Source organism: Larimichthys crocea, chromosome X, assembly GCF_000972845.2.
Source record: "Larimichthys crocea isolate SSNF chromosome X, L_crocea_2.0, whole genome shotgun sequence".
Lineage (NCBI taxonomy): Eukaryota > Metazoa > Chordata > Actinopteri > Sciaenidae > Larimichthys > Larimichthys crocea.
Genome location: NC_040020.1, coordinates 3154996 through 3182267, shown reverse-complemented (window position 1 = coordinate 3182267; position 27272 = coordinate 3154996). Strand labels below are relative to the sequence as shown.

Below are 27272 nucleotides of genomic sequence, written 5' to 3'. Positions count from 1 at the left end.
GGGCTTCAACAAGGTGCTGGTCTTAATATAGGTAATAGTATAAAACCACAATATAAATTATTTCTGTATTAAAGTATTACTTTATTAAAGTATTTCTGATTCTGATTCTGAAATACAAATGCAAAAATAAAATATATAAGCTATACAAAGAGTGTATTCATAAAAAATGAATGCTTGTATTTGCGTAGCAAAAAATGGTAAATTTGGCTGAATTGTAAAAGGTATAAGTGGTAAAACAAACAAAAAAAAGAGCCGGCTCCTTCTTCTTGGTGAGCTCAAATGATCCGACTCCCTAAAAAAAGAACCGAACTTCCCCTCACTACAGTGCGCATGTCTGTGATCTTTAACAGTACGACGAGGAGGGAAGGGACTGGGTGCAGGATGACGTCACTAACGTACACGTCAGTGTAGAACGAGCAGTAACCAGGAAGTGACTAGTAACGGCTAGCAACGGATGATGAGCAGCTGAGCCTGTCGCTACTCGGACAGGTCGGTAACAGTTTGTTTATGAATGAATGAATGAATGAATGAATGGACACGAAGCCCGAACTACAAACCGGCTCTGTCGTTAATCAGCTGCTAAATTAATTAAGGCCTCATTATATATAAAACAAACAAACTGACGTTAGCATTACTAGCGTGCGGCCAGTTGAAGGAAACGTCGCGTCGCCGGGGGCGTAGCGGCGAATAAACCCGAGTTTAACCCGGGTTAAAGCAGGTGTCTGTGCTCCCTGCTTCACTTTACACTTTACAGAAGCTGGGTTTTAATTTATAAATGTTTAGGCACCGTGTTGAAGCATTTTCTAGCGTTTTCACGCAAGGTTAACGTAGCTACGCCGCCTGAGGTGACGTGAACTTCACGTCCGGTACAGGAGTCACACGATTTTTAATCCGGTGTTTATTACCACGTATATATGCTCTAGTTATAATAGTGTTTTGTGCCGATTTGCTTCATGGAAAAGCTGCACTGGTTTGTGAGTTAATGTACAAAACGTCAGCTAGAAATAATGTTTAATTGCACCCATAAATCCTGCATTAATCCAAGTTATAATCAGGTTTTGTTGAACCTGCTTCAAAGATGTGAAAGGTGTATGCCGGGGATCTCATTTATATCAATTATGCAGCCTTCAAAATGACCGTACAGTCAACATCTCTGTAAAACTGTCTCAACGGAGCATTATAACCTTAATAAAAGTCTTGATTTATTGTATTATTAGTGAGTTTCATTGAGATCAAGAGAGTGAGTTAGAGTGAGACAAACACACACAACCAGAAGATGCACAATAAAAAGACAAGAAGGAGTGTGTTGTACGCTGTTCACACAGACTGTAAAACACCTTTGGCCTCCTTTCAACCTTTTATTCATCCAAAAAAGAGAGAGACATCAGAAACAACATGCACTCAGTTCTCAGTTTATTAAGTACACCAAGGTCCCGGATAGATAGATAGATAGATAGATAGATAGATAGATAGATAGATAGATAGATAGATAGATAGATAGATATTAAACCTGTGCTAAGATTTTACTTAAGAAAAAACTATAATATAACTACTAAAAAGATAGAAATAAAGGTTTTTAAAGAAATAGATATGAAAATGATGTACAATCAGGCTGTAGAAGATGTAAAACATGTATGGAAGTCACCCAGAAATGTCACTTCTGTTGCGGTATTTGCAGTAGTTTTAGCTATGTATATTTCCTGCTAAATGTACTTTTCAATTTGGTATTGTATTTCAGACAGCCACTAATAAAGTGGCACATATTATATCAAACAATTTCATAAAAACACCAGATAATAAAACTTTAAGTGTTTATAAGAATCAAGCTTTTAAAATGTGTGTAGTACCTGAACTGAAATCTGAAATATGGTTGATTAATTATTGGATCCTTTACTATATTTGCAAGAAATGATGTGTAACTTTATGCCATATGTTGTTGTATACTATTCATAGATGCAGGCACAGAGCAGATGGTAATTTATGAAAGAAAGCACTGTTTGACCATCAGTTACCTTTTGGATTTTAAACATAGATTTACATTAATAAAAATATCTTCCTCTGTCCTCTTCTTGTCTCCAGCTTCAGAAGGGCAGGATGGGCAGGCAGAGGAAGAGGGTGGTGACCGGTGAAGCCGCTCCCCCTCCCCTGAGGAAAGATGAGAAGCCCTCCGCATTTCACCGCAAGGAGAAGAAAAAGAAAGTCGATATGGGCAAAGTCTTCATCAACATCTCCATCGGCCTCTGCATATTCAGCCTGATCTGGTTCTTCTACGCCCTCTACATGCGGTCCAGCCTGGCCAAACGGGTGGTGACCCTGCACCCGTCATCTCCTGTCCTGGATGCCAATAGCAGCAGCGCCAAGGTTTCCCCGCAGAGGTTCTGGGGCTCATACAGGCCTCAGGTCTACTTTGGCATGAAAACCAGGACGCCCAGTTCGATGGTGACAGGTACGCTCACACATTCAAAGTCAAGCTGAAGTTTAAATCCTTTATATGTATTCTTTCTTTAAATATTGTACAGTTTGGCTTTCATATGAAGCACTGAGAGGCCATCAGGGTCAATAATGGTGTCATGTAGTGAATAACGAAGACGCATGCTGTCATGATGCCAGGAGGCTCATGAACAGAGTAAAATACCTCAATATACAGTATATGACAGGTGAACTTCAGGGTGAGTTTAAAGGAATAAAACCATGAAAATAGATTTTCAAATTCTAGCAGAGCTTCTTAACTTTAGGGGGGATTTAAAAAGAAGTGTAATAAATGTAGAAAAGTTCCATTTTGTTGAATGTAGTAACCATTAACGTGGAAAACATGATGATGACTTGTTGGTTTGAATATTTCCCTTCAGAGTGTAAACATCATATATCTTTAATGAATTAGAATAAGATGATACATTTTTTTTTACAATTAGATGCTTTTTCCAACCTGTAAGTTACATAAGGGGGAAATAAAAGGGGAAACTGGACGCTAAGGGAATTGCTGTACAACCAAACAGTATCTAATTTTAATCTTAATACTGTCTTTACTGTAAAAATCGGTGGCTTGTAATGTTTAATCTTTTGTTTGATATTTGTTTTGTTTAATTTCTCTGGATCAGGGAAACAAACCCAGACACTCGTCAAATTCAAGTTAATTTTAGCCACACTTCCTGGGTTTACCCTGTCATCAAATTTGGATGGCCAATATTGTTAAGTAGTCGTCAACACAAAGTGATCTACGTTTTCCAAAAACGTAGTTGGCTGGTTACTCATGGCGTGCAGCCAATGAGTTTTGGGACTAGGAAATGGTTCTAACGATGTATTCGTGCATCGTTCCCACTGTACAAGTTAACGTTTGTTTTTATTGTTATATCTCTCCAGGCATGATGTGGATGCGTCAGTTTTCTGACATGGATGTAAACCTGAGGCACACTTGTGAACAAGGGGATCGTTTGCAGGGCTACGGCTGGCTGATGCACGATGGGCTCACTTTTGGCGTCCAGGAAATCCGGGACAACGATTTCACACTAACAACGGAGTTTGTCAAGAGGATGGGAGGAGGCCACGGAGGAGACTGGACCTGGAGGATCACTGCCAAACAGCATGTGAGGACTGAGATGTTCCCACACACGACCCTGATGTATTTTATGTGGTACAAAAAACCATTTGATTTATCAAACAATTGCAGTTATTGCTGACGTTAAATGATTTCTGTCTTTACCCACCAGAGCTCTGCCCCTCAAGCGCCAGTCATCTCCCTGATGTTTTACGCAGCAGCAGACTCACAAGGCTCGCTGGAGACTCACGTTGAGGAGAGAAACCGCCTCGCATCCATCACTGGTTTCTCAGAGGAGCTCGGAAACTTTAAGATCACCTTCAGAAAGCCGGTTACCGGGGAGCTATCCAGTGCTAAATATGCCAGGTAAATGCATGAATGCAGGAGTGAATGAGAAAGTCAGCAGCAGCAGTTTCAAAAGAGAGTGATCAAGGACAAGGAAGCTGGAGGGAATATACTGTAGAATGACAGTGCTTAGTTTATCAGGATTAAAGATATGCAGCAAAGAAAAATAAAATAGTTATGTTTTACAGTGCTGATTCAAATACTTCAATTATAAATAAGTGTTGGAATGTAAACACACAAGTGGTTAAACCTTCATAGAAAGGTGAGGAGACACCGTTTTATGATGTACGATGAACAGTGACCGTTTTAAACTGCGTCTGAGCAAAAGATTCATGTAGAAATGAATGCATGTGGTGATTTATGATGATGATGAGTCACCAAGTCTTTTTTTTTTTTTTTATAATAGAAGAAAGGCACTTTAATGATCCTGAAATTTGAAGTCTGTTACACCTTTCTTGATCCCCAGCATCAGATGTGAGGTCTCTGGGTTATACTCAGTAGTATGTCATGTTGCACTGTAGAGTCACTCCACATTTAAAAAAATAAAATAAAATCCAGCCACTAGATGGCAGCAAAAGCAGGATTTTCAGCCTTTGTTTCATAGTTTGAAAAACACACTGGAGGAATCAGGTTTGTCTAATTATGAAAGTTGTGGTATATATTGTGTACTATATATAACTTATTTCTTTGGCTACTACAAATAGCCAATGGACAGCAGACCCTTATCATGAGGGCTCTAATCTTTTTCTGAAACGACGTGGCTGTCATTAAATCAGTGACGGTATAAAAGTATTGATCCAGTGTTGCAGTATTGAGTGGATCAGGACTCTGTGTTCGCAACACTTGTACTTCAGACTTTCATGAGGCTCATAGAAGATCAGCATAGTAAAACATAAAGGTACAGTATGAACTGTAAGACGTGAGGAATTGTTTGAATTATGACCCATTGTAGGAAGATGGATGATGCAGAGTAAGTGGGAGCTTGAAGTTTGATCTCTCTGTGACCGGTTGCTTAACCTCTGAGTCAACAGTACAACATGAGACTGCGAAAGCTTCCACCGTGCTCAACCTTCAGGTTATGACACAGCTTCACAAACATAGTTAGTGCAGCTGAGATCACTTGTGCGTCATTGATTGACTATAAACTTACATTCAAGGTTTGTGCGAATGCTTTGATTTTATAGATTTCAAGAACACAGGGCGATTAACAATGGCTTATTGTCTTTTCAGTTATAACTATCTTCAGACTGTCTCTCCTGGCTTGGAGAAGCTGACTGACATTGTGAAGCACAGCCTGAACCGCAGGTTTGTCTATAGCCCTCCTTCTGGTGAAAAGAGGCATTTCATAGGTGTAGACACCTACAAGCCCCCCCATCACCAAAACCAACAGAAACCCACTGACACGAGGAAAGAGAGCGACTTTGTGCTTCACCAGGTGACCGTCCAGACGCCGTTCCAGATCGAAGTTCTGTTTGAGTCTGGGAGCTACCACAACCGCCCCAACCAACTTGTGGGCTCCGTCATGACTCAGGAGCTGGAGAAGAGGAAAGCGGAGTTTGACGCAAAGTTCGAGAAGACTTTTGGGCTTGAGAGCAAAGATTATAGCCAGGCACAAATCAAGTTTGGCAAGGCAGCGCTCAGCAACATGTTGGGTGGAATGGGCTACTTCTATGGCCAGTCAGTGGTACAGTCAGTTTATAATGAATACCCGCTAATGTACCCTTCAGGTGCTTTATTCACTGCCGTACCATCACGGTCTTTCTTTCCAAGAGGATTCCTTTGGGATGAAGGCTTTCACCAGCTGCTGCTGAGCAAGTGGGATCCCCAGGTGACCAGGGAGGCTATTGCCCACTGGATAGACCTGATCAATATCGAGGGCTGGATCCCCCGTGAGCAGATCCTGGGGGACGAGGCTCGTAGTAAAGTCCCAGCTGAGTTTGTAGTTCAGCGCAACGAGAACGCCAACCCACCAACTCTTTTCTTGGCTCTTCAGGAACTTATTGAACAGCTCTCTTCTTCAAAACCAGAGGAGGTAGCATCGCAGTTAACCTTGCCTTTCCTCCGTCGGCTCTTCCCCAGACTGAAAACCTGGTTTGAATGGTACAACACCACACAGGCCGGTCCCCTGCCTTACTCTTACCGCTGGCGTGGACGCGACAAGGACACTAACCTTTTCCTTAATCCCAAAACCTTGACTTCCGGGCTGGATGACTACCCTCGGGCCTCACACCCATCAGCAGATGAGCGCCATGTGGATTTACACTGCTGGATGGCCTTGTCCTCAGGCATCATGGCAAGTATAGCCCGGCTTCTAGGCGAGCCCCATCAGGACTATGAACTTACCCACCAAGTGCTCAGTGACAACAACCTACTGAATGAGCTCCACTGGTCTGAACAGCTTCGTGCTTTCAGTGACTATGGGAACCACACCCAGGCTGTGTCCTTGCAGCAGGAGAAGGTGTACGTGCCCCCCGGACAGCCTCGTCATCAGTTCCCCGTGGCGCGCCTTGTGCGCTCTGTCCGCCGGGCCCCCAAACAGCAGTACGTTAACGCTTTGGGTTACGTCAGCTTGTTCCCTTTCTTACTGCAAATTCTTACACCAGACTCGCCCAAACTAGAGCATATCTTCCGCGACATGAGAGACTCTAATAAGCTGTGGACACCCTACGGCCTGCGTTCACTCTCGAAGGCAGATCCGCTGTACATGAAGCGAAACACAGAACACGATGCCCCCTACTGGAGGGGACCGATATGGATTAACATCAACTACTTGGCAGTCAGAGCCCTGCACCACTATAGCAACACAGAAGGGCCATACCAAGAGAAGGCAGCTGCTCTTTATGAGGAACTCAGGACTAACATTATCAGTAATGTTTATAGACAGTATGTTGAAACAGGGTATATCTGGGAACAGTACAATGACAGTACTGGCAGAGGCCAAGGAAGCCACCCGTTCACTGGCTGGTCAGCTCTGACAGTATTAATGATGGCTGAACAGTACTGATGCTGTAGATTTCATCTCATGTGTTCTAAGATATTGGCCTTCATGTATCTGGATGTGACTGAAACACGATCAGGTTTTAAAGATATAGTAATATATCTAATGTGTCTGGCTCATGAAATTAGCCATTGAAAAACTGTAATTGCAAGATTCAGCTGAAAAATAAGGATTTATGATCACATTTCCACATTAAACCTTTAATTAAAATAACAGGTTTCACACAGGTATTCTCTCAAGTGTAAGTGCAGCTACCCTGTCTTTGCTGTATATGGAGCCAAGCACTGTCTAGTGCTTCATTTATATACTTAAGATGCATTTAGGAAACACTTAATGAACTCACATCCCTCACGACTTCAGACACACGCAACTTCATTGCTTCCAAATGCAATGTTTGAATGTGGAAACATCGAGACGGGTGATTACAGTATTTCTCTTTAAGCTGCAGGAAACAGCTGGTCCACCTCTCCAGAGGAGGGTACGTGCTCACACACCATATGTGTGAACAACTCTTATCAGGTTTGTCAGTTTCTACCTTGGAAAATAAGTGCATAAATGACCAAGCTGTGCATTCACTTCTGAATCGAGGGCCATTATTCTTCTTTACTGTGCCATTTCTCTTAAATCGTATGTCCTCAATTCTCTGTCTTAATGATTCAGTCATTTTGATATTTAATTGTTTGATCTGAAAAGAAAAAAAGATGAAGAATCTGTACAGTCTTGCTCAACATTTCTAAAATCACTGCATCCAAGCAGCCATATTTTGTAAACACAGCCTTTGACTGGCAGGGAATACAACGTTGACTGTGAGATTGGTTTTGTTTTGTTAAGAACAATAAACGGTTTAAATATTTTTATTGTTTGTACTTTTTTTTGTTACCTTCATTGAGGTAAGCAGTGGCTCTACACCTATAGCCACAACCTCCTTCTACCTTCTCTGTGTCCTTACTTTATAACTTGGGTTTAGTTGTTGTGGCTCAGACCTTGACACTGCTTCACATTGGACGCTTGTTATTGATTATTCCACCACTACTCATAACCTGCCGTCCATGAAATTATCAGCTGAGTCTCTCACAAATATAATCTTTTTTTTTTCATAACATAAACATTTTATATCTTGAATAATCTCAGATTAGTAAAAGTGCTCTCATTCCCAGTGGAAGTTATTTCTTAAATCTTTCCATAAGAGTGTGCATATTAAAAAAAAATATGAATAAGCTTAATAAACACTGCAGTGGAATGTCAGGGTGTTTAACCTCACAGCTGCAACAGGAGCTTTTTGATTCATTTGCTTGCATAATTACTAATTAACCAACATTGTTACTCACTTTTAGCTATTGATGTAAAATACATGTAAAATACTAAAAATAACCCTTTTTTTTTTATCTCTTCACGTTTTCAGTATAAATGTCAGCCAACCTCAGTCTGTCAGTCAAAGCAGAGTAGCTTCAACACACCGTGACCTTAAGTACAGCAGCCTTGTCCTCCTCCTTTTGTCAGATGGCACATTCGAAGGCCTCCAGCTGACGTCAATGGGCTTTTTTGCATGGTTTCCATGGAGCGCAGTTGCAGTGAGGGCTAGGTGCTTAATTAGCTAAAATAAAAAGGCATGGAGTGTACATAGATGGCAAATTCTTTTCACTCCTTGACATATGCTGACATACATTCACACACTGGTGCATACAGTGGCAATGTTCTTATTAATACTTTGACACTAAATATAATTGTTGGTACTGAGAGCACTGATGCGGGCTCTCAGTCTGTGTGCATAACCACTGAGTTCCAACCTCTGGACTTCTAGCGTGGTGTATAAAGGTTGCAGGGCTAAAATAAAAAAATAAAAAAGCACCTCTATCAGTTAGCAGAGCGGCAGATAGACTGTGAAGCCACAGATTGGTAGTTTTTCTTAGAAGCTACAGCTTGTTTCTCAGTGTTTCTACTCATAAAACTCTAAATTAAAAGCAACACAAATAAGAGAAAATCATTTTTGTTTCTAACATGAAACATCCCCTCGTTCGATTGTCTGTCGTAAATCAGTGCATGATGTATCAATGTGCAATGATTGCCTTCGGGTTGAGTCGTGGGAGACACAAGCTCATCATTTGACCCTTTGACCTTTTTAACGCAAAAAAAAAAAACACGGTGCCAAGAGATTTGGATACAGATGAGCCATATCCTCTGCCGTTCACTGTTTCTCTCAGAGGAAATGGATTCCACATCCCCTCAATGCAACTACAGTTGAAAATGCATTTATTTCTTTGAAGAGTGCGGACAATCTGTGTGACTAAAGCACTCACTGCGCAATCCATCCCCCTCACCCAAGACCCTTTTTTCACAGTGAGATGGGATAATAGCCAAACAGCATCAGAGCTAACTAATGTGACTGCATAATAAACAGATGAGTCATGGAGTATTCATTTGCATATCATCCCAACCTTATCAGAGCTTCTATATAGGGGATATTTTGTGATTTTGCCTACTACCAGTGAATTGACTAGTGAATGCAGTGTCCAAACATCTTCTGCGCACTGCTGAAATAGATCCTGGATATCATTATACATCTGCAGAGTAATTAAAGAAAAAGTTGTCTGATAGTTGTTGGAAATACCCCCCCTTGTAGCACTCACTCTTGTATTGAATGTAATTACTGGGAACTTGTGCTAGAGGGAGCTAATTAATAAGGCATTTGTGAGTGGAAAAGAGGCTTTTTGAATACAGCTTAGCTATCATTTTACTTACAATGGAGAGCTACTTAGAATTAAAGCAGTATAAGTGGATAATTATGCTAATGGCTCAATTTGGATTTAAGATATGGTGGCAGGCTGTATTTCTAGATGATCACCACTCCTGCATTACAGTGGCTCTCACACAGGTTTTCTCGGCGTATGTGGGCTTGTATGTTCATAACATCTCACTGGAGATGTCAGATGTTTTTATCCTGAGGCGACATAATAGTGTGAGTGTGTGAGAGGGAGAGTGCTCCTCTGACACAACTTTTTCGCCTCCCATACAAATAAACAAGGCTTTCGGCCAAACTGGGTATGAACTTTTGCTCCTTGTGACGACGTCTGCATTTCTTTCTTGTCTTTGTCCTACAGCCTCATGGCTATGAACTGTTTAATGTGTCAATTTTCATTAGCTCACCGCGTGGTAATGTTGTCCGTGGAACTCCGGCTTTGACATCACTGCCCTCCCAGGACAAGCGTACCAGTGTTTGTTCTCCCTCACATCAAAACAGCGAGCCTTCCTCCCTCTATTTAATACACTTGCCATGAGCGTCGTCATTCACACTGGCCTAATTGCTGTTTATACTTCATGTCTTTCTACAAAAAAACCCTGCAGGACCAAGCATCTCCAGCTCTCTGTACCCTGCCTTTGCCCCCCAGAAGCTTGCTGTTGAGCACCAAACTTGCCTCAGCCAACATAGGTCTATGTATGTTATGTAAGGCCCACTATAAATAGGTTCACCCGGGATCTTTTGTCTTTACCTGATTCGCTCTTAGCCCAACAGTTTTTATTTCTGGAGAGAGCTGTGGAAGCTAGTGCAATGTAGAGCTGGCCGTTTCCATAGTTACTTTTGTTAGCTGCAAGCTCTTAACATTCTTCATCTGTTTCCTCACATGTCTGCTGTTAGCTATTTGTTTGAATCTGTTTGCATTGCATGTCCCCGTAATGACTGTGTGTGTGCATCGATTAAGCAGTGATGGAAACGATGCTTCCTAATTATTAACATTCATATCTTTTCATACATCCTGTGGTGGCAATAGATTGGGGGAAAGAGCAACAAATAGAAATCAGTGTGGGTGCAGATGAGTCAGAGACTAGAATATGCAGACGTATTAACTTCTGTTGGTCAAAAGTACATGCAATTAGTCCCATGTTGCACCATAATGATTTTGTGTAGTGTGTAGTTATTGAGCTCCAGTCTAAAGGGACTGTTGTTGTATCTGGTAGAGCAGATATTTGTATTGTATCTACTATTATCTAACATCATCAGTGGATCTGGGAGTGAAGGCATTCCTAAGTTTGAATCTAACATTTTTGTAATCAGTTTTGGAGATGTAATTCAAAGAAAATATGAAAAACACACTGTTCTATTTGCATGGATTTCTCTTGAAAATGTCCAAGTAGTTAGGTAACAGCAGGTACAGTAGCTGGATCAGGCCCAAGAATTGGACTGTCAGAGTGCTGCAAGCATGGATCCAGCAGAGAAGAGGGCAAGGTGGGAGCCATGCAATGTGTGTGGAGGAGTCTGGGGGCATGGTTAAAGAAACACTGGGGCATTCCGCAATCACGATTGGAGAGCTGAATATGATTCTCACCCATCCCTGTTGTAGAACCAAAGAGTACAGGCGGCTGGGGACCAAAGTGGGCGAGTGCGAAAGTATTTTTGGATCGCACGGGAAACCTGCCACACCAACAGCAGCAGCAGCATCGGGGCCTGGTACCGGGCTTCCCTAACCCACTCCCACTCTCAGAGGAAGAGCAGGAGAGAGATGTTCCTTCAAAAGAAGAACCACGCTTCCGCTGCTTTTATTTTTCTTATTTGTGCTATTTTCCTTTCAATTGCCCAGTGTTTGAATGATGATGTAGTATATATAACTATGCAGAGCCCAACATGACAGAGAGAGAGAGAGAGGGAGAGAGAGAGGGAGAGAGAGAGGGAGAGAAAATAACGAACTTGGCAGCTGAGGCGAGTATCCTGTATTTATAGAAAGTCGTGTTTCCGGCAGAGGTTTCTGTGGTTTTAGCACTCCCAATCCATTTTTGCGGTATCTTAGAGGCCCTATTGTATCCAGGTTTAGATTGAAGATGTTCCCTCATCTAGCGCCTTGGGGGGAGATTTGACTGTGAGACGTGTCAGAATGTGATTTGGGGGAGGAAGATGGATTTCACCGGCTCTTGTGCAACCCTGGCTTTTCCAAAAAACCTGCTTTGCATCCACAAACTTAAAAAGGTCTTATCCAAAAGTACAACACAGCACTTGAGGCTGAATGTAAATGTGTGTACTGTATGATATACATTTCATTACTATATGGATGCAGGCAAAACTGTAGCCTTTTTTTTTTTTTTTGCATTTGCCTTGTAGATTCAGTATTTCCAGCTTAACCTCTCCAGATCATGGTAGGATTTTAAATGTTTTTTTTGTTTCAAATAGCAATGGCAGCCTCTGCATCTCAGTGGATTTCCTGGTATGGATCAGGTTCTTCTATTATTTACTCTCAAACAGTGTGGGTTGCATAGTTGGTTGACAGAATGCCAAGACATTGAGACTTTGAGGAGCTGCTGTACATCAAGCGAGATATATTTCATTATGAAGCGGTGCTAAATTATTGTCTTTTACGCTGTCGAGTAGTAATGTGGACGTGATGGCAGAATCTGTAACACTTGTAACACGCAGAAAAACAGTAGAGCTGTACTGTCCACTAAATTTAGTCTTCCCTTTGCAAAGCCATCGATGAACAGAAACTGGCTACTGATTTTCAATAACAGGCAAAAGTCTTCCACTTATCTGATTCGGCTTACAACATAAATAAGAATAATGAATGATCACAGTGATTTTGCCAGCGTTACTGCTACTACCTTTGGTCTTCTCTGGCTGAGATTTGAGGTCTCATGCTCTTGGGGAAAATTCAAATCAGGGACATAACCTACATTAGATGTAAAACCAAACATTGATGCGCCTTTGGTTTTTTGTCAATAGCTTGAGTGCTGCACAATAATGCAAAATCAACAAGCTTTAGATAGATTTTGTCCTTAAATGTGTATCAGCCTTGTCTGAAGCATAATTCGGTATTTCGTTAAAGATAATGCTTTTATTTCTTGTGATTATGTTTCATGAAAGCTCTACACAGCAAGAGACAATTGAGTTTGTCTCTATTACTGGATTAGATTAGTTTAGTGTTGTCAGCGTAGCAGCTCTTTTTCTTATTACAACACTACTGAACGCTGAGGAGTGATATTGAAAGTCAAAATAAGAAAATATAGAACAGACATTACTGTCCACTCAATCCTTCATCTTGCAGGCAGCGATCTCAGAGGGCAGTCACTCCTCACTGCCTCTTCAACTCTATCAGGCACCCACCTGCAAGCGAAAACTCCCACACCCTGTCCAGGAGAGAACCTGAAAATAACAGGGCCCCGGGGGGTTACGTATACAGTATAAAGAAAAGTACTTACCGTTCCCTGGGGCACACTTGGGTTATGAAAGTAATATTATCCATCACACACTCACAATCAATAAAGCTGGAGTAATGCGATAAACAATTCAATCAACAGAGACAGAGGCTGGAAACCTGTTTGACAGTTTATCTGCAAGTCACAGTAAATCTGCAGTTGTTGGGGCACTAAGCATGTAGAGGCTTTGCAAAATACAGGATATATTTGGGTTAAATTAGCTGCATTTTTAACCATACTAATTGCTTACATCTATGGATGGTTTTGTTGATAGGTCACTTGGTCACTCCACCACTTTGGTGCATGACATTTTGTGCACACAAACTGACCTGGTGTACGTCTGACTTTCCTCTAGGACATTTTTGGCTCTTACTGAAATATCTTGACAACTGTTGTTTGGATTTCTATTAAATTTTCTACGGACATCCACAGTCCCAATGAGTCCTAATGACTTTGGTGACCCCCTCACTTATCCTGTGATCCTGTCTCATCGACTACAGGATAGGTAGTCACAAACTTTTGTGTAGAGCTTCATGGTTTGCAGATGACAAATGCTAATGATTGTGATCCGCTGACGTTTCTTCATCAAGAAGTTGACGTTTGTGGGTTTGAGTTAAATGTCTTAACAACCAAAGGATGGATTGAAGTGGAATTTGCTACACACATTCAAGAAACCCTCGGCCCTCTGGTTCTTCTTCTAGGACTATCCATCCATCTATTTTCTGTAACCACTAGTCCTTATCAGAGCTGTGGGGGGCTGAAGCCGATCCAAGCTGACATTGGGCGAGAGGCGGGGTACACCCCGTTGAGGCCTGTTGATCACGGCGCTGACACATAGAGACAAACAACAATTGACCCTCACATTCACAGCTATGGACAATTTAGAGTCACCAATTAATCTGTGAAGTGCATGTCTTTGGAGGTGGGAGGAAGCCGTAGAGAATTCACGGAAGAACATGCAAACTCCACATAGAAAGGCCCCAAGTGGGTTTTGAATCTTCTTGCTGCCCCCTTTCTTTAGGCCCATCAGGTCAACCCATTTTCCCATTCCATAAGATTTATATTAGATTATATTTAATTCATAATGGCACCACATGCACATGGGCAATTTAACTGCAGGTTAATAAAATAACCAAATGATCAGGTAATGTCAACAGACTAATTGGTCATTTGGTTAAATTAGAAAGACATACTACAAGCTGAGACTCTTTTAGGTCAGGACTATATTAAAGAGTGTTCCACTTGTGCATTAAGTACCAAGATATCCTTTCATTAAAGGAATGTTTCATCTTCTTTCCATAGCCAGCACTTTGAAGTCAATATCCTTGTTAAAACACGGAACAGCAACTTTGTGCTCTATATTCTGTCTCAACCTGCCACACCGTTCCCTAAGAAACAGGAGCATTTTGTCTCACAGTGCTCAGAAGTGAGTGAATAAAACAAAGGCTTTCATTTAACTTTTACAGGTATGGCGTTACCCCTGCGCTATAATGTCAGTAAGTGCTAACATTACATAAATCCATTACTTAGTCCCGGTGCTGTGGCATTTTATGGAGGAGAGAGGTTAGCCACACTGCAGTTATCATAACAGCATCCCATGATCTGAACTCTGTGTGATCAGATTGGTTTTAATAGACTCAGGATTACTTGGAGGCAGTTCCTCAAAGCTAAACATCTCTGTGCCTAGAATTAGAGTGCACATCTGAGGTGAAAACGATTTGTTCGGGAGAATGTCACTGCTGCAATGAAAGAGCTTATACGCTATTATCATACACTACCTTAAAAAGATGACAGGGCAGCGACTCAGAGATCCTTTGATACATTTTCCACCACTCAGTATTGAAATTTGAGTAGTAGTCTAGTATAAGCAGCCTGTGTATTATGTCTAATAGTCTCTTTGCATTTGTGCCGCACTAGACACAATGTGTTATTCCATGTTGCCCACAAGCTTTTTTATCTTCACTTAATCTTATCCACAGCAAAGCGCACTCGGAAACTATTCAAATAGCCTGAGCTCTGAGCTCTTTCATTAAAGTTATAAAGAATTCCTGAGGTTATTGATAAATACTTTCTGTACTGCTGTGAAGGTGTGACTGTCTGATATAACCATTTATCTTATACAGCTGTGGTTACTTGTGTACAGCCATGAGCACTTGTCAATGGCTGCTGTCAATAAAAGTCTCACAATGAAGAATAAGACTGTTGGGTTGAGGCATTTTTAAATTATGTTATATAAGATCATGTTATTGTTGAACAGGGGTGGATTATGTTGAGAGCTGTTCCTAATATAGTGGCCCTCTTATGTATGTAAACGAGGTGGCCAAAATATTAGAAACACTACTGCAAACTACAGCTTCAATAGTAAACATAATGGTTAAATGAATGCCTCTGTGACTGTGTCAACAAAAACAGAAACATTAAAAGACAAATTTATGGCTTCTAATGATATATATCTCCTTTCTTTCTTTCTTTCTTTCTTTCTTTCTTTCTTTCTTTCTTTCTTATCAACAGTCTGCAGTGGTGGATGAATTAGTATTAGTTATTTATTGTTCCCCATGAGCATGAGCAACTCAAATCTCAGCCAGGTACCAGACATAACCAGAGGTCATTCAGCAGTAATGCCGGCAAAATCACTGCTATCATTCGTTATTCTTTTTTATATCATTATTGCTTTTGCCGCTGGTGTCCATAAGTGGAAGACTTTCACGAGTTATTGAAAATCAATAGCCAGTTTCTGATCATGTGCTCAAATAGAAGTACCGTTACCGCATCACTACAAAAACACAGTTACAAGTAAAAGTCCTGCATTCTTCGTTTTACTGACATAGATAGAAAATGTACTTAAAGTGTTAGAAGTAGCCTAAAATGACTCATTGTTATAAATGAATCATTATTTCATGCATTAACATTTAAGCAGTACATTAATGTTGTTTATCAAGATGGCTTTCCTTGACTATAGAAATGTTTGACAAGCTGATGTCTGTTAACGAAAGCTGTCAAATAAATAAAATAAAAAAACATAATTATAGTCAGAAATGTGGAATTTAAGTGTAAAAAGTGTAAAATAATTCATTCCCACCACTTAAACCGACTGTTGCAGGATAAGGTGAGTGTACATCACCTCAGACTCATATCAAATTTAGATTTTTCGGAGCTGTAGCTGCATGTTAGCAGTGACTTATGATTTCCCTCTGCGGTATGATCGGTTTGATTGATTTCATGCAAAGAAAGTGTCTTCCACATGAACGCAGAGCCACAGGAAGCAGTGAGAGTAAAGTGGTAAAGAGTGTATGTTCTGCTGGTTCATCTGTGATTACACGGCTGAATACCGTGCCGGAGCTATCCGTGGTCCTGAACCTCCAACCGGGGCCAGAGGTCTGCTGCAAACCGCAACGTCCTATGAAAGAGTATTGACTTTTTGTAATAGGAAGTGTGACCACTGAGTGCACCCAGCAACAGATGCGAAACAGCCAGAAAAAAAAAAAAAAAGCTTTGGGGGTTGAAATGTCATGTGAACAGTTGGGTTCAACCACTGAACACCTCAGGGGTGTTATCGACTCCCTTCAATGCTTTTAAAGGCCAAGGGTTCGTTTAGACCGGACCGTGCTGTTATTCGTCCTGATGGTGTAAAAGCGAGCGACCACAATTTCCAGGGACCAACATGAGAAGGGGTGTGAAAGTGAATGTAAGCAGTGGAATGATGGGAAGAGATGTTCAGTTGAACTGCTAGAAGACATCTAAGCTGTAACAGTCCGGGAGAAAAAAGAGAGGAGAGTGTCTGATTCACAGTATAGAATAAATAAATCATCATCTGCCTATGTTATCGCTTCAATTTGTTTAATTAGTACTTTACATATACATTAGCCTGCATGTTATTGGGTTGCACAGATCAACAAAGTCTGCAGAGAACAGATCCCAGCTGTCAGACTGTTTAATTTAGTTTCTTGATTTTGAACATTGAACATCAGCATTACCTTTAACGAGCCTTCAAGCAACAACAACAAATATTACAGCCTCGCATAAGACTCACATGGACCTTCATTGTCGGTGATTTCGTAATGATGTTGCACATATATTTATATTAAAGCATCTTAACATGCCTGCCTGTTGATCTCAATGTACCTCATCGTTTTTTGGTATGTTTATTGCAAGAACCACAGGCCTCAATATCTCCTTAAAATATGTATTGCAAGAACCACAGGCCTCAATATCTCCTTAAAATATGTAGAACTAGATAGATATGTAGAACTACTTTTTTCATAGGTTATAATAAATCATATAATATTAGACATTTTCATGTAGTTGAAGATGATACTTTAAGTGGTTAAACATGCATTAGGAGCAAATATTTTGTCTGTCTTTGACCTATGATGCCATCCATGGAATATCTATAAATTATACATATGTATGCCTGATGTTTATCCTCAAATTATGACATAATATCTGATTTTTCTATTTTTTTAGTTCAGGATTGACTCCCTGGGAGTACATCTGTCACGTTACTAGTTACATTACCTTCCCATCACACCCTGTTGCATGCCTTTGCACCTCCAACATCTGGAGTATCCCCTCCTATTTTCATGATTTATGCCTCATATCATTGGTAGGGCGGTCAGAACTAAATCGGCAGATGGTGAAGGATACCTACGCCGTTTGGGTTAGTTCACCCTCAGTGTGGGCTGCAGGGGGAGATCAAGCGAAACCACTTTATGTTTGTAAAAAATACATATATATATTGTAATATTTTGTTAATTTGATGGTTAACGTGGAGAGAAACATGAACGTTTTTTAAGCAACCAACACTGGTCGCCACTTGTTGCAACGTCAGACTCCATCTCTCCAGGATGGGAGGAGGATGATAGAGGTAAGGGAGAAAGAGGGAGGGGGGTGTGGGGGACTCCGTCACATCCTCTGTCCATATATGGGCATGAAGTTTACACGCAGCGGGGAATCCTCTCACTGGAGCTGATGAATGGGGAGGAGGGCCGAGGGAGCTGCCAAAGTGTATATAAGGAGAGAGAGGGGAAGTCGCTGATGTGAAACCCACAGCAAGCAAATACCTACCGAGGAGCAGAGACGAGAAGGAATACCTTTAATTGCTTTTTTTTTTTACACCTTTTGACACTGACCACTTTGGATCATTTGTTGAAAACCATCAAAGGGGGGGTTGAAAGAAAACAGTAATCTGCATAATTTGTTTTTTTGTTTTTTTTTTTTTACATTTTTCCCCCCCTTTTACCTTTTTCCCCCCTGGAAGAGACGGACTTCTAAGTGCATCATTATGTTGAACAATATGGATTTGAATGCGAAAGATTCTTTTTACCCTCAGTTTGAGAATTGCAACAGTTCTTCCCTGGGAATGGAAAACAGCGTGCGGAAAGATAACCAGGAGGTGTACGTCGATGCAGAGCGGGGGGTACCTGCCCAGTTTGGCCACGGTGAGTTCGCATCTTTGCACACTCGATGAAATGTGCATGCATGAGAATTTTTTTACAAAGAAAATCTGTTAAATATGAGCACCGCTGAGGGAGATACGGCAGCTCTTTTTCAGTGCAGTCGAGTGTATCAAGGCGTCTTATCAAGGCATTCCTGTGCCAAAATACGCATGAGTGTTTATGTAACGCTGATTTTCCTCCTCGTTTAATTTGCACTGATTCTCATTTATATATATATGTATTTCAAAAACACTCGCGATGACAAAGTTTTCTCTCTCTCTAATTCAACAGAAGGAACCCCTGCAACCCTCAAAACCGAAGCTTCCAACTCGGAATTTGCTTTTAATCCATGCGAATGCCCAAAAGACACCTACACCCCGTCCTCGCTCGCCTACTCTGGCAGTTTCTATGTTGAGGCATCTCAGGGAGCGCCGTGCAGCACCGAAACACTCCTCAATATGATCACTGAGATCGTGGGTATATCCACACTGCCACTTTCAGAAGTGCAACAGAGCGGCAACAGTCGGGGAACTTATCCATCGCCTGCGCCGATGGACAGCAGCAATGGTAATTTTGGAGACCCCGGCGTCAAAAGGCAAGCATACACCTGCTCCGGACCTTCTCCCCCTGTATACTCTCCAGACCAAACGTGCCCGAGATATCCTGATGATCAGGCCGGCAGCCAAGTCCAAGACCCGTCCACTTCCCAGCTCAGCTTCGGCTCCTCCCGAGCTCCAAATCAGAAGAAGGATGAACCAAAGTCAGAGGCCGCTTCTTTCCCTGTCGTGGTCAAGAATGAGTTTGAAAGTAGCTGCTACGAGTGGGGAACATTTAACAAGTCTGACTGTTTGGAGACGAGTTTCCAGACGGAAACCTTCCCGATGTCAAGCGATTTCCCCCCTGACCAGCAAATGGATGTTAAGGAACTTTTAGACACGTTTCCCCCAATTTGTCCCAACCCAGAGATGGAGTTTAAAGTGGAGGGAGGTATCAAACAGGAACCGTGTTTCTCTGACACCTGTTCTCAGAGCTACTCCAGCCCCCTGTACAATAATTACCTCCCACCGCCTCCAATGGGCCTCTCCTCCAACCTGAAACCCTTCCCCGAACCTCCACAGCCATCTAATCAGTGTGATTCCTTATACACATCACCAGCTTTACCGAGCACCATAGACTCCATCCTGTACTCTTCCTTGTTGCCAGATTCTTTTGCCCAAAGTTACACCACCCGTGCGACGAAACCCCCCAGGGCCAGAAAGAGCCCAGCCGCCTCTCACGGCCCAGCCAAAGAGAAACCCTTCGCCTGCCCCATGGAGAGCTGCGACCGGCGCTTCTCCCGCTCGGATGAGCTCAACCGGCACATCCGCATCCACACGGGCCACAAACCTTTCCAGTGCCGCATCTGTTTGCGCAGTTTCAGCCGTAGCGATCACCTTACCACCCACACCAGGACTCACACCGGGGAGAAGCCGTTTTCCTGCGACATCTGCGGCAAACGGTTCGCCCGGAGCGACGAGAGGAAACGGCACGGACGCGTACACCTGAAACAGAAGGAGAAAATGGAAATAAAGCCACAGGTGACCACCGGCGCATGGCCGTTCACTCTTCCAGAGGGAATTTGAAGACAAGGCTATGTGTCCTCACATACAATATATTAGGATCTTTCCGTCTTGGAAGATAAGCCAGCTGACTACAAGTTGATGTCTGAGTTGGTTTGACTGGCAAGCCAATGCCTGACAGCAGAGGTTTTCCTTTTGTTTCTTTTTTTTTCTTTTTTGGTTGTTGCGAGTACTGCAGTTTTTTTGTTTTTTTTAGGAGCAGAAAGGGAGAAAGAGGACTGCTTCGGCCTTATTGCCTGCTGCTGCTGATGCTGCCGACTGTATGCAAACATGCATAAGTTGTAAAAGTCGGTAAACAGATCAACAGTGACTTGTTGCTGTTACTGTCAGTAGAGCCAAACCTCTCTGCTGCGGCATTTGCATGACTTGCTGTTCAGCACCTTCTTCGTCTGGATAGCTCCAAACCTCCATCGCCTCCGAGCCTGGACGGATTGCACTTAAACAGATTATTAATATCTCCATTTAAGATTCTTATTTTCTGCTTTTAGCATTCTTAGAGCAATGGTTTGGACTATGTTTCTTAAAACAAATGCATGTTTATGTCAATGTTTATTTTATTTCCTTTAACTGGAATATCAACCACTGTCAAGGTACTCCTTCACTCCCACAAGTGAGGGTTATTGACATGAATGTAGGCTAACATATTTATGGCTCTGACCATAAAGCTGTCCATCTTTGATCCAATTTAGTGTTTGTTTAACTTCTTATCATTTGGCTGTCAGTGTTTTTTGTCATTGGTCTTTGTGTTGTGTTATACAATTGTTTGGATTATTACAATTGTGAAAGATATATCATAAATGGGAAATAAATATATTTGTATTACTGTACTTCTTTGTATTTTTATAGCTAACTGTATATTTTACATTTATCACATTTGAGCGTCATTTATCAAGGTGAAATGTATTCTAAATCATTAATAATGTCTTGGTTTTTTCGAGGGCTATTGTTTGGTAACACAATATTTTAAATGTTACAATTTGATATCAGAAACCTTTTGGCACTTCATCCCATTGTTGGTATGATGAGAGTTATTTCATTGAGACTGATGATCTAGATTTTAACACAAAAAAAGGGAGGGGAAGGGGGCAATATGTTATAACTAGTTGTGGTACGGCTTTTCAAACAAAAATGATTTTACAGTATGTACAGAAGTATGTTTAATCAAGCTAGAAAATGACTAGCAAACCATATAAACATTGCTTTTGAGTAATCAGGTAGCACACATTGCTGCGAGTTTCTGTGGATTTACCTAACCTTGGTGATGAAAGGTTTTTTTTTTTTTTTGACTCCTGGTATCTTTTTTTGCTGGAGATACTGTATGCTGAAATGTTGACTTTAGCAACAAAAAAATAAAAAAAAATAAAAAATGTTGAGTTTGGTGAGATTGTCACCAACAGGGTACTGCAAAAAAAAGAAAAAATGGAAAAAGAAAAAAAAAAGTAATTTAACTTGCCTTAAGTTATATTAACTGTTCAAGTAAAGATTTTGTACATATACAGTTTCTACAATACTTTAAATTAATATCGATGTTGTTATTTTTATGAAAAGTTTATGAACAAAATAAACATTTTCTGGAAGCAGCAAGTTTCTTGTGCATGGTTTAGAATGACCCATTCTCACTTCGCCCATCTGTTTCATGCAGGCATTGGGACCCCCCATCAGAGCATTCAGATGAGTGTATCTCTTCCCAAAATACACATTGTAACAGTCCACCTGTGGCACCACACTGCAGGCCTAAAATTAGACCTCGCAGTTCTGCCCTGTGACTCAACACACATTAAAGTGAATACCCTATTACTCAGTGCTGTGATTCTGAATCCCCTCGACTTCAAAGATCACTTTCCTCATGTTGTAAACGTGGAGATGAGCGCCATGGGCGTCATGGTAATCTCTACAGGAAACCTGTTAAACAGGACATTTTCTTGCCATGTCAGTGACATGATCTGATGCTCTCACTTCATTCATCCCTTTGTTCATTCACTCATCCACTTTTGCAATAAAAGGATATTAATTTCCACTTGATTGCTGAATGCGATTATGCTCTATTATCATGTATATTTTTTTCTCTCAAAGAATGGTGGTACTGAAGTCTCCTCTTGTCAAAACTGCCTGTGCATTCTTGTAAATGCAATTAATGGTCTCTGTGCCTTGAAACCTCTCTGCTAGAATAAAAAAGAGAGAAAGAAAAAAGTGATTCTTCTTGCGAGGGCATGCAAGATTTGTTTCCTTTCTTTCGCTACAATAAACAGACACTGCATTTTCATGTGAAGTGGTAAAATTTCCAACACTTTGAGTATAGTACAAGTAATGTTTAAGGTAAGCAAATATGACTCCTTTAGTGTACATACAGGATTCTGGAGGGGGGAAGACTGTTACGTCTATACTTAAAATAGGAGGTCAAGATGCTATGTGCTCTGTGCATCTTTAGAGGATGCAAAGATCTGACAATCTGGCATTGCAAACCGCGCAGACATGTCTTACCAGGGACTCCGTGGTGATACGTAGGACATGCATGTGCCCATGACGCAGTCAGCTGGCAGAACACTACTTTGCTTGCCCACGGCGGTGCGTAAGTGCCTGCGTTGTCTGTAGCTGACAAACATACTGTACCAGTGTGAAAATGCAAGCTGCCACATGGAGCACTGTGAATAGTATGTACCCATCCTCTCCTGTCCATCACTCATCATCACTTACAATAGCACAGAGCCCAACCAGCATCAACGCACATTCCCCTATCCGTGTTGATTTAGAGGCAAACATTGTCCACTGATGGATAGTTGAGGTTTTGAATTGCAGTGATGTGCAGTCACAGTGACCATTATCCAGACACTTGAAGACTCAAGAGTTATTGAACTCTGGCCAGTGATGGAATTTCTGCATTTGTGCATTTGGAAACTCAGATTCACTTTGCATACTGTAAATGGTCCTCGATATATCTACAGCATGTGCGTATGGTTTCAGCCGCGTTGTCTTTATCGAATACGTTTACAATGTCACAAACCTTCCCTAACTAATGCTTTGATACACAGACAAAAATACATAAATCAGTTCTTTTTCCACTGACTGACATTTATGTTTTTTTTTTTCTTGTTGTTTTTTTCCTTACTCCTGTAGATGTGCGTAATTGCTGAAGCCATTAAGTAATTGTGCAGGAAGGGCACATGACCGCTACTGAGAACCATGCTTTCTCAGAACGTGGACCTCTGCTGTGAATGGTAGCACATCAAGTCCATTAAATCCTTGCCAGGATATTACTAATGCAAATATGTTAACATTAGGACCGTTGCATTGGGGACGGGGGGGGAGGTTTATCCAAGGTAATGTCTCTCTCTGTGTGACTAACACATTCCATATGTAACCAGGGAGAAAACCATGAACGGATGTGATTTCACTTCTTCATTGTCTCATCCAATTAATCGCTTGACGTAGGATTGCTTCTGGATAAGTCAATGACACTATTTATCTGCTCTACCAAATTAGTACTTTGGCTCAGGATTAAATAAAAAAAAAAATCCTTTCAAATGACAGTGAAGGATTAGATGGGGCCCAAATTCTGAGGATAAGTGTCACTGCAGAATGATATGTACTCACATGTTCACAACCTTTTTTCTTTGCTCTGATTGGCACACAAAAGTTAGTTTTTTCCCCCCTCATAATCTTTTTTTTTTTTTTTCATTTATTTTGCATCATGCATAAGCAAACAGACCTTTAGCAGATCCATATTATATAGTGTGAATACGTGGAGCATTCCACCCTCCTCAATGTCAAGCCCATCCACATCTGTGCTGCCATTAAATAACTGAAGTCTATCTCAAGAGGGATAAGTACGGCCCCAGTCGTCTCTGAAGAGCCCAACATCCCTTTTATCCATGCTTGAACTCCAAACAATCCTACCTCTACAACAATAATCCAATAATGACTTTCAGAATGTATGAAAATGAATTTATTTGCTCGTGAAGGATCCGAGGCAGTTTCAGTGGTTCAAGCTTCAGGTATCAGGTCACCTCAAGTACCTATTAATAATCACAGTCCTACTTGAGACGGTCTATATGGCCACACAGTCTCATTCGCTTGTGGATTGATCTATTGTGGGGTAATCACCACATAATTTTATGCGCACCTTTAAAATGCGCACCGGGGCACGTCATGGTCCTTGGGGTGGGCTCAGTAATCAAGGTGCATAATCGCATGGCTGTAATGGCAATCAGGCTTAGCAGATTAATTCCTCGGATCATACATCAACCCGTTGGTCCTGTATCTGATCATGAAGAAGGGTGTAGGTGGTCTGGAGAGTGCAGGTGATTAAAAAGAAGAGAACCACTGCGCCGAGAAGGAGCTCGTTATGCAAACATTCTAAAGTGCCTAATTCTTTCCATTGTTCTGGTGCCCAAATTCTTCATTTATACGACCAACCAGGCGAAGCACTAGACTCAGAAGAGAACTTTTTCAATTCTAGGGTCAAGGAGTCCAGTCTACCACATTTGTCCAGGACACAACATCTCTATGGTAACTACTTCAAAGGATTTACAGTATATGCTGCACCTTAAGTGAATGGAAAGCGCAGTGAACACGTGCTACACCGAGCTAGCTGAATGACTTCATAGCAATTCAATTACTCAGGGAACTTTACAGTTGACCTTGGAACATTCCAGGTTTGAGCCCTCACAATGCGGCGTATGTATACTGTGGCAAGAACCAGGAATCTGGACATGTCAATGGAACAAATCATTCCATACAAACAGCTTCAATGTGTTGTTGGTCTGAAAATCCAGTGTGTGTAATGTGTGTTGCTTCAGGTTAGTATAGGAACATATAACGCAACATTTAAAGTTGCTATAATCAATATTTCTACATGACTTATAAATCAAATGACTGTATGTCGTGTGAAAGACGATGCTTACAGTGAAGAATTATCACCCGATTCTTAATTTCCTATGTAGCATTTTAGCGTCTTTCAGCTCAGTGTTTTGGCTCCATGACCCACAACCCTAATGTTTTGGTTCACTCTTACTGCTCTCGTAGTTTCAGCAAAAATAGGCTCTAAAAACTCAATGTACACTATCCGCCCAGCACCAAACAACAGGCAGACAATTAGCAACTAGCTGGTGAACTGGTGAAGGAAATTCAGATTAGCTTCTCTCGTCTTTCTCCCATAATGAATGAACGGCATTTATAATTGTAAAGTGTCATACATTTAAAGGTAAGCCGCCCACATGGATGTCATTTCCTGTTACTTCAGATTAGTACAGGACAGACTGCTCTTTGGTAGTTAATAACATAAATTATACTGTAAGTAATTTAAAGCTGCTATAATCTATAATAATAAATAAAATGACTGTGTGTGATGTGCTTACAATGATGAACCCACAGAGAATTATCAACTGACCCTGAATTTCCCTTCAGCTTTGGGGAGCATTTTAGCGTCTTTCAGCTCAATGTTTTGGCTCCGCAACTCGCAACCTTAAAGTTTCGGTTCACTCTTACTGCTCTTGTTGTTTTCTGGGGCTGTTTTCAACTGAAGCACTAAACAGCAGACAGACAAAATGAACAACTAGCTGGTGAACATATTGAATTTACCTCAAGTTTACCTCGAGTTGGTGGACGCTGAAATAAATCTAGTTAGTTAATAACGCTTCATACATTTGAAGTCATTTAAAGCTGCTATAATCAATATTTTCAAACTGACTAAGCGTTATGTAATAGAGGATACTTGATAATGATGAACCCACAGAGAATTATCACCTGTATTCGGCTGCAGTAAGCAGCTGTTTTCAGCCTAAAAAGGCTTCAAAAACTCAGTGTACACTACCTGCCCAGCACCAAACAGCAGGCAGACAAAATTAGCGACTAGTTTTTGGAGACTGAAATCCATTCTGAAGTTGAAATGATAAAAAAAAAAGCAAATTACATCGCAATAACCTGCTCATGTTCAGAACATAAAGCCGTTTAGCTTCTCTCCTTCTCTTTTCCATAATGAATGAATGATTTAATGAATATTTATAATTCAAGTGTCATACATCTAAAGGTACCCAACCCACATGAGCTTACATGGCACAGCTTACATTGCCCTCAGAGGCAACAGCAAACAAATAGAAAGCAAGCCAATACACAGCGCCGCATATACAATATGTGTCGAGCACATTATATCAGATATAAAGATACAAGCATATGTGAGCATTTTTAATAAAAACTGAGCTACGTCAAATGTGAAACAGACTGGGATGTCGGGCAGACATTTTCAGGGAAACCTAAACTCCAAGCTCGTGATAAAAAGGACAGTTGGATTTAAAATGTATTTCTATCCTCATCCAAATCACACAGGTGACACCTCCTGTCTCCGTCTGAGACTGAATGAATGAAAGCATCCAGCTTCCACAGAAAAAGGCACAAATAGACCTCCGCTTGGGTTAAGGGTTACATGCTGCTCGGGATAATAGGCATGCTTAATACCACGAGATGTTCTCATGGTTTCTATGGTTTTGCTTAACGTGTCTTCTGAGCGTTTTTCCCTCTATATAATTTTCAAATAGCAGAGACTTAAAATAACTGTAACACTACAAGGCAACTTATATAACAAGTCATAACAATACAACACTGACTGCGGTCCAAGATAGTTTGGATGGCTGTGACAGCAGCTTGTAGTGACAACAGGATGAAATGTTAACCATTAACCCGATCAGCTGGTGGCGGAGTACTACAGCTTCCTCTAACAATGAATGATCAGTCAAATCAGTCATGACATGTCAGCGGCGATGTGCACCTATACGCTCTCATCACTTTATTGTTTGCACAAAGCTGGGAATAACCTGTTAACAATGAAATGGCCAGCACAAATACTTTGACATGTGTGGAGGAAATAAGCTCCGGGGTGCATATATATCATCAGGTCCATGAGGGGACCATAGTTGGAAGCATCCTGGATTGACAGTAATGACTCTGAAGGGAGTTTGTGCTTGTGTAAAAAAATGTCTATCATGCTTTTTACTTGTTGCAAATATCCAGAAACCTGCTGTCACATTAGCATGCAGCCATCTCCACAAAGTATCTCAAATAAAAGAAATGTGTAAAAATCCACTCATCTATGTAGCATCGGCGTATACACACAACTGTTAACCCCTCTTCCCATAAAATAAATTACGGTATGACCATGTGTCCAGTAGAGC

General features: G+C 41.2%; 2 protein-coding genes across 2 annotated transcripts; both read left to right on the top strand.

Annotated features, from left to right (window-relative positions):
- Positions 1-370: 370 nt before the first annotated feature.
- On the top strand, positions 371-7733 carry mogs (mannosyl-oligosaccharide glucosidase). Its single transcript, XM_010740947.3, has 5 exons — positions 371-489; positions 2080-2446; positions 3361-3584; positions 3708-3901; positions 5111-7733. The coding sequence occupies exons 2-5, from the start codon at positions 2095-2097 to the stop codon at positions 6882-6884; spliced, it is 2544 nt and encodes an 847-aa protein (XP_010739249.3). The 5' UTR covers positions 371-489; positions 2080-2094; the 3' UTR covers positions 6885-7733.
- A 9815-nt stretch (positions 7734-17548) lies between these two features.
- On the top strand, positions 17549-22270 carry LOC109137370 (early growth response protein 1-B). Its single transcript, XM_019255299.2, has 2 exons — positions 17549-18493; positions 18782-22270. Exons 1-2 carry the CDS (start codon positions 18337-18339, stop codon positions 20110-20112), a joined length of 1488 nt encoding a protein of 495 aa, XP_019110844.2. The 5' UTR covers positions 17549-18336; the 3' UTR covers positions 20113-22270.
- Positions 22271-27272: the final 5002 nt, after the last annotated feature.